Raw genomic sequence first — 6100 nt, 5'->3', positions numbered from 1 at the left:
ATGCCGTCGGTTTCGAAAGCGGCGGCGGCGGCGTTGAGCGGGTCCCCCCCGCAGACCGAGAAGCCGACCCACTACAGGTCAGTGCCCGGGCCGGCCGCGGCGGGGGCTGGGGCGGGGCAGGGGGCGGCCCCGCGCGCCCCCGCGCGCCCCCGGCCCGCGCCCCCGCGCCCCTGGGCCTGGGAGCTGCCTCCGGGTGCGGCCTGGGGCCCCGCGCCGCCCCTCTCCCCGTTCCCCCCGCCCCCTGCCTCTCCCTTGCAGCCCCCTGGCCAGCCGGCCCCCCAGCCTCCGCGCCGCGCCTGGACTCTGGGCTGGTGGACCACCATCCTACTCGGCTACCGCCGCCTGAGCTCAGGAGGCGGCGCCCAGGGTCTGGGGTGGCACCTGGGCTTGGGGGCTGGAGGACGAGGTCGGGGGTCCACGCGCCTGGGTTGGGGATCGGGGAACAGCGCCTGGGGTCGTGGGTCGGGGGCCGCCGAGAATGCGCCTGTAGTCGGGGATTGGGGACCGCGCCTGGGCTCGGGCGGAGGGCGGCCATCTGGACTCCGGCTGCCTCCTCCTGGGGTCAGGGATGGTACCGGGGCTTGGGGACCCGGGCGCTCCTGGAGTCGCGGTATCGCACCTCAGATTGGGGGTCGTGTCTGTGTTTTGCATGAGGAGGCTGTGCATGGGGTCTGAGGGATCGCGCCTGAGGTCCAGGAACTCGCCCGGGCTCCGGGTGGGGGAGGCCGTCAGGGATCGTCTGGAGTCGGAGTGGGTGTCACGCCTGAGATCGGAGATGGGGGGGGGGCTGCGCCTGGGGCCAGGAGTCCGCGTCTGGATTCTGCGGGGTCGCGTCTGGGGTCGGGGACCGTGTCAGGGATTGGCAAACCATTCCTGGGACCCGAGGAACGCGACTGGGCTTGCGGGGGCGGGGTGGGGGGAGGGTGTCTGAACTCGGAGAGGTTGCATCTGAGGTTGGGGATCACACCTGGGGTCTGGGATGGATAGCGGCGCCTGGGGTCGGGGGTCGCACCTGGGGTCGGGGATGGGGGGTTTCGCCTGGGTTAGGGGATTGTGCCTGCGATTGGAGATGGGGGGCTGCGCCTGGGGTCCGGGGTCGCACCTGGAATCTGGGACCGTGCCTGGGATAGAAGATGGGGGTTTGCACCTGGAGTCGAAGGTCGCATCTGGGGTCGGGGTTGTGGGATCGTGCCTGGGGTCTGAGAAAGGCGCCTGGGCCGGGGGAGGCGGGAAGGGGGTCGGCAGAGTGGGAGATCGCGCCTGGGGTCGGGGCCCTCGGGCGCACGGGATCTGACCCCTGCCCACGAGTCCTCGGGCCGCCCGCCGGCGGCGGTGGCAACGGAAGCGACCCCAACGCTGTTTGTCTTTTTAGGTATCTAAAGGAGTTTAGGACAGAGCAGTGCTCCCTGTTTGTGCAGCACAAGTGCACCCAGCACAGGCCATTTACCTGTTTCCATTGGCATTTCCTAAATCAGCGTCGGCGCAGACCGCTCCGCAGGCGCGACGGCACTTTTAACTACAGCCCGGACGTGTACTGCTCCAAGTACGACGAGGCCAGCGGCTTGTGCCCCGACGGCGACGAGTGAGTGTGCGCGGCCGCGCGGGGCAGCGTGGCCCCCACACCTGGGTGGGTGGCGGACCAGGGCTTTCCAGCACCTGGAACCTGCAGGGCCCAGACTTCACCCTGAAGTTTTCCCTTGACCGCTGGTCTTGGTGGGGACATTTCCCTATTTCTCGGCCAGTGCGGGAAGAACCGCATCTGGCTGGGGGATATCCCTGTACGGGACAAACCAATTTTGCTGCACTTCCCACTTTTGATTGCCACCCAGTTCTGTAAATTCCCTGCATTAGAACCAACCCTTATGAGGTAAACCTTTTGAGTTTAGGACCATTTTGTAGTTGTCAGTTGCTTTTTGGTCAGAGAGCTTGTTAGAAGGTTTGCTCACATTGTGCAAATGTTTCTGGAATGGTTCCTTTCTTGCTGTTTATATGTTTATTTTTTAAAAAATTGATAGGAAAGTTATTTGTGTAGCACTTTTAAAGTTTAGGAAATCAAGGTTTTGTTTTGGTTGCTTTTTTTTTTTTTTTCACAAGTTTCCTAATGGTGTTATGAACAGATGTCTTCATTTTGAAATATGTAGAATAGGAAAACACGGAAAGTACAAGTCAGATTGTACATTCATATAACTGGCAGAGATTGGTAGAGGGAGGTCTTGCTTTTTTCCTGTGGGCCGTTTGAGGAGGAGAAGAGCCTATCCATTCCCACCTGGAGGTGAGGTGGTGGCGCTGTGCCCCAGGGCCTCTTGGAAAGAGCAGCTTGTTCAGCTTCTGTTGGATCCTGGTCTGATCTGGGGGAGGCGCTGTAGGCTTCATCCCCTGACCCTCTGAAGGGAGGTGGTTCTCCAGGTATGGTCCCTTTTAAAGACAACTTTCACGCTGCTGCACAGGGAGACCCATGTGAATCTGTTCTTCGTTTTCAAAAATGCTTAGGTCAGGGAGTAAACTTTTGACCTATGGTGATCATCTTAAAAGCTTTATATATTTCCTGAAAGGTTTTTAATTGAACACCAGATAGTTAAATAGGGTTGTTGTTAAGGCAGCCTGGAGCCTGTGGAAATAATGTAGCCAGCTCCACTTTGGTTAAGATGGTATTATACTTCTGTGAAGTTTTAAAAGTGCATTATTTAATTGCATCTTGAGCTACTGTTTCCTGCAAATGGGTCTGCAGAAGAGAGATATTTTTGTCTAGCTAAGGCCTGGCCTCCGGTCCCTCATTTCCCTTGGCCACGTCAGTCACCTCTCTGGACCTTAAGTCCTGAGTTGCCCCCAGGGGCCACTGCTGAGACCCTGGTGCAGGGATCCAGTCACCTAGCATGTCTGACCCCATTCCAGAGTCCAGGATGGGGGACTATTTGGACTATTTGGCAGTATTCACTGGTGAAGCTTTTTTTTTTTTTTTTTTTTGGCTGCACCGCATGGCGTGTGGGATCTTAGTTCTCCCATGAGGGATCGAACCTGCACCCACTGCAGTAGAAGCATAGATTCTTAACCACTGGGCTGCCAGGGAAGTCCCCTCACTGGTGATGCTTTTAATGCATGAAAAGAAAGCATATATATTTTTTTAATTAATTAATTAATTTTATTTTTGGCTGCGTTCGGTCTTCGTTGCTGCGTGAGGACTTTCTTTAGTTGCAGAGAGCGGGGGCTACTCTTTGTTGTGGTGCGTGGGCTTCTCATTGTGGTGGCTTCTCTTGTTGTGGAGCATGGGCTCTAGATGCGCGGGCTTCAGTAGTTGTGGCATGCAGTCTCAGTAGTTGTGGCTCGTGGGCTCTAGAGCGCAGGCTCAGTAGTTGTGGTGCACGGGCTTAGTTGCTCCCCAGCATATGGGATCTTCCCAGACCAGGGCTCGAACCCGTGTCCTTTGCATTGGCAGGCATATTCTTAACCACTGTGCCAGAAAGAAAGCATATTTTAACAGCTGTTTTGGGTTCTGGAGTCTGAATGTCCTGGTATGGATTTGGCCCCATTGCTGGACATCCAGGGTGGGGTCCAGTTCCTATGGAATGAAGAGTGCTGCAGTGGACACCTACCTGTGGATGGTCATTTTAAGCTAGACTCAAATATTAAATATTACAATTATTTATTGCAAAAACATTAACATGGGGAATTCCCTGGCAGTCCAGTGGTTAGGACTCCTGGCTTTCACTGCCGAGGGCCCAGGTTCAATCCCTGGAGGGGGAAATAAGATCCCACAAGCCACATGGTGCAGCCAAAAAAAAAAAAAAAAAAATTAACATATAGCCCAAATAGCATGCAGGTTAGCAGGTTATCATTGAGAAGAAGAATGGGACTAAGATGGTTGTTTGATACTGTTTTGGGTGCATCCTGTGTACATGTACACACAGTATGAAAGTACACGTGTCTTATTAAAGATTTTGTTTGTGACTTTTAGTGAGCACGTGAGATGACTTGCTTCAGCCCCATAGGAAGTGTTTGACAGGCCAGACATCTCCCCTGAGAATCTCTCCTTAGTAATTACCACTCATTCCATGGGAGATAGACTTTCCCAGAGTTTGTCCTGTTGAATTACATATTCTAGCTCATTCAGGGTTGCCATGGAATCTGTAAATAGATACTACTTTTCAGAGCGGGGAAAGGGCTTTCCTTTTATTTCAGTTCATTGGTTCTTGAAATGCCTATTTTGGGCATATGTACTAGCAACCTGTTATTGTAAATCATGAATATGTATCAGAGACCAAAGACCCTTCAGCCAATATCCGGTGACATAAGCATCCAAGTTCTTGGAGCTTGATGGGGGCGCTGTGGGGCTGAGCCGTGGGCGGGAGGGTGGGATCCCCAAGAGGCAACCCCTGATGTCAACTCCTGTCCTAGGCAGGTGGTCATTCTCCCCCCTTGCTGTCACCTCTCCTCCTGGGGCCCCCTCCCCTTCTGTCACCCCCTTTCATTTGCGGGCACTCTCCTCCCCCGCTGTCACACCCCCGCTGTCACCCCTTTTCATTGGCGGGTAGTCCGTCAGCCTTCCCCTCTCGCTGTCACCCTCCTTCCAGTGACCCCTCCCCATCTGTCACCTCCACCCCCTGTGAGTACTCCAGCTGTCATCTCTGGGTAGCCCCCTCATCTCCTCCTCCCCATGGGCACCCCCTCTGTCACCCCTTTTCCTCCGTGGGCAGTCACCCTCCCCCTCTCTCTGTCACCCCTCCTTCCGTGGCCCCTCCCCGTCCGCCACATCCCCCCATCCCCCCCCACTCCCGCTGTCACCCTCCGCCGGTGGGCACCCTGTGGCCGGGAAGGCCCCTCAGTGCTAGCGCCCCAGGTCCTCCCTTTCGCGGCGCCCTTTGTTCTGGCGGGCACGCCCCTTCCCCGGCGCGGGCCTCGATTGGCCGACAAGGTCACGTGAGCCCCGCCCCGCCCCCGTGGGAACTGGCCTCCCCGCGGCGCGGCTGGACCGCCTGGGTCTGCAGCTCGCTGCGCGCCCTCTGTAGTCGGCCAAGAGCGAGTCGGCCGAGCGGGCGCTGCCTCCGAGCTTGAGGGCGGGCCACCCCACAGGGCCCACCCCACAGGGTCGCTGTTCCCACCCGTGCGGATCCGTCGCAGGTATTTCTCTGGCTGGGATTTTGAAGAAAGCGACGCTCGCTTGCCGGAGCGAAGCTTGGCCGGAGGTTTGTCGCGGTCCAGCCACATCCTGAAAGCTGCTTTGAGAGAGGCAGTGGGTGTGAGACAGCCCCAGCCCCCCAGCTAGTCCTGTTCGCTGCGCAGGACCGTAGACCGTCAGGGCGGGTCTTCCCACCTGGAACCTAGGTGTGCTTCCCCTCCCAGGAGACCATGTGTCCGTTTTGTGCTTGTAAATGCATGTCAGGTGCGTTTACAGAGGTAGGTTCTGACGCATAAAAAGCAAAGGCCCTTCCAGGGGTCTGAGGGGCCCCTCCAGGGGAACATTTTCATTGGCAGACAATACAAGCAGTCCCCAACTATACGGAGTACAAAGTGACCATCCTCTTTCCTGATAACCCTCTTTCTGCCACAAGCAGGCAGTCCCTGGAGGCGGCCCTCCAGACCCCACATTTTATAGGTTTTCTTGGTTTTAATAAGAAGTGAGCCTGCCCCATTACTGTGCTATAACTTTCCAGATTGGCTCTAGAGATCTGCCTTGTTGTTAGTAGGGCTCCCTACCATGTTTTCACCTGGCAGGCCCGGCACGTCTCCCCACAGCTCCCTCCCTCCTCACTGCACGTTGCCTGGGACCTCCCACCCGTGAATCTGGGCACTGCGGGAGCTTGCTGATGTACAGAAACTTTTCTACATGCCCAAGTCTTGGTGTGCCTGCTGTGTCATACTTGTCCTTAGTCTGACTTGTCTGTTGAGAGGTGCTCCTGCAATGTTTAATTTTAAAAAGTCAGGTGTCCTAGGACCTAAGGCTTAGGTGAAAGTCCGTTCACTTCAGGATGGTTATAAACTGTTGCTGTTTAAACTGACCATATCAGTGAACTCTGCTTGGGCATTTGGGGTGAGGTGAAAGCCAAGGGCAGGCCACGTTAGAACATAATATTTAGGAGTCACGGAGCTACTTAACAGTCTAGAG

General features: G+C 56.2%; 1 protein-coding gene across 4 annotated transcripts in view; it reads left to right on the top strand.

The window, feature by feature from the left end:
- The window catches only part of UNKL (unk like zinc finger), a 44735-nt gene continuing 38635 nt past the window's right edge, over positions 1-6100 (top strand). For 3 of the 4 annotated variants that reach the window (XM_068565934.1, XM_068565935.1, XM_068565933.1), the window contains exons 1-2: positions 1-77; positions 1373-1582. In XM_068565934.1, coding sequence (XP_068422035.1) covers positions 1-77; positions 1373-1582 — 287 coding nt within the window. The remainder of the gene's footprint in view (positions 78-1372; positions 1583-6100) is intronic. The other variant, XM_068565936.1, reaches the window with a different exon arrangement.

Source organism: Eschrichtius robustus, chromosome 16 (genome assembly GCF_028021215.1).
Source record: "Eschrichtius robustus isolate mEscRob2 chromosome 16, mEscRob2.pri, whole genome shotgun sequence".
NCBI classification, from domain to species: Eukaryota; Metazoa; Chordata; class Mammalia; order Artiodactyla; family Eschrichtiidae; genus Eschrichtius; species Eschrichtius robustus.
This window is presented reverse-complemented; position numbering and strand designations above follow the sequence as displayed.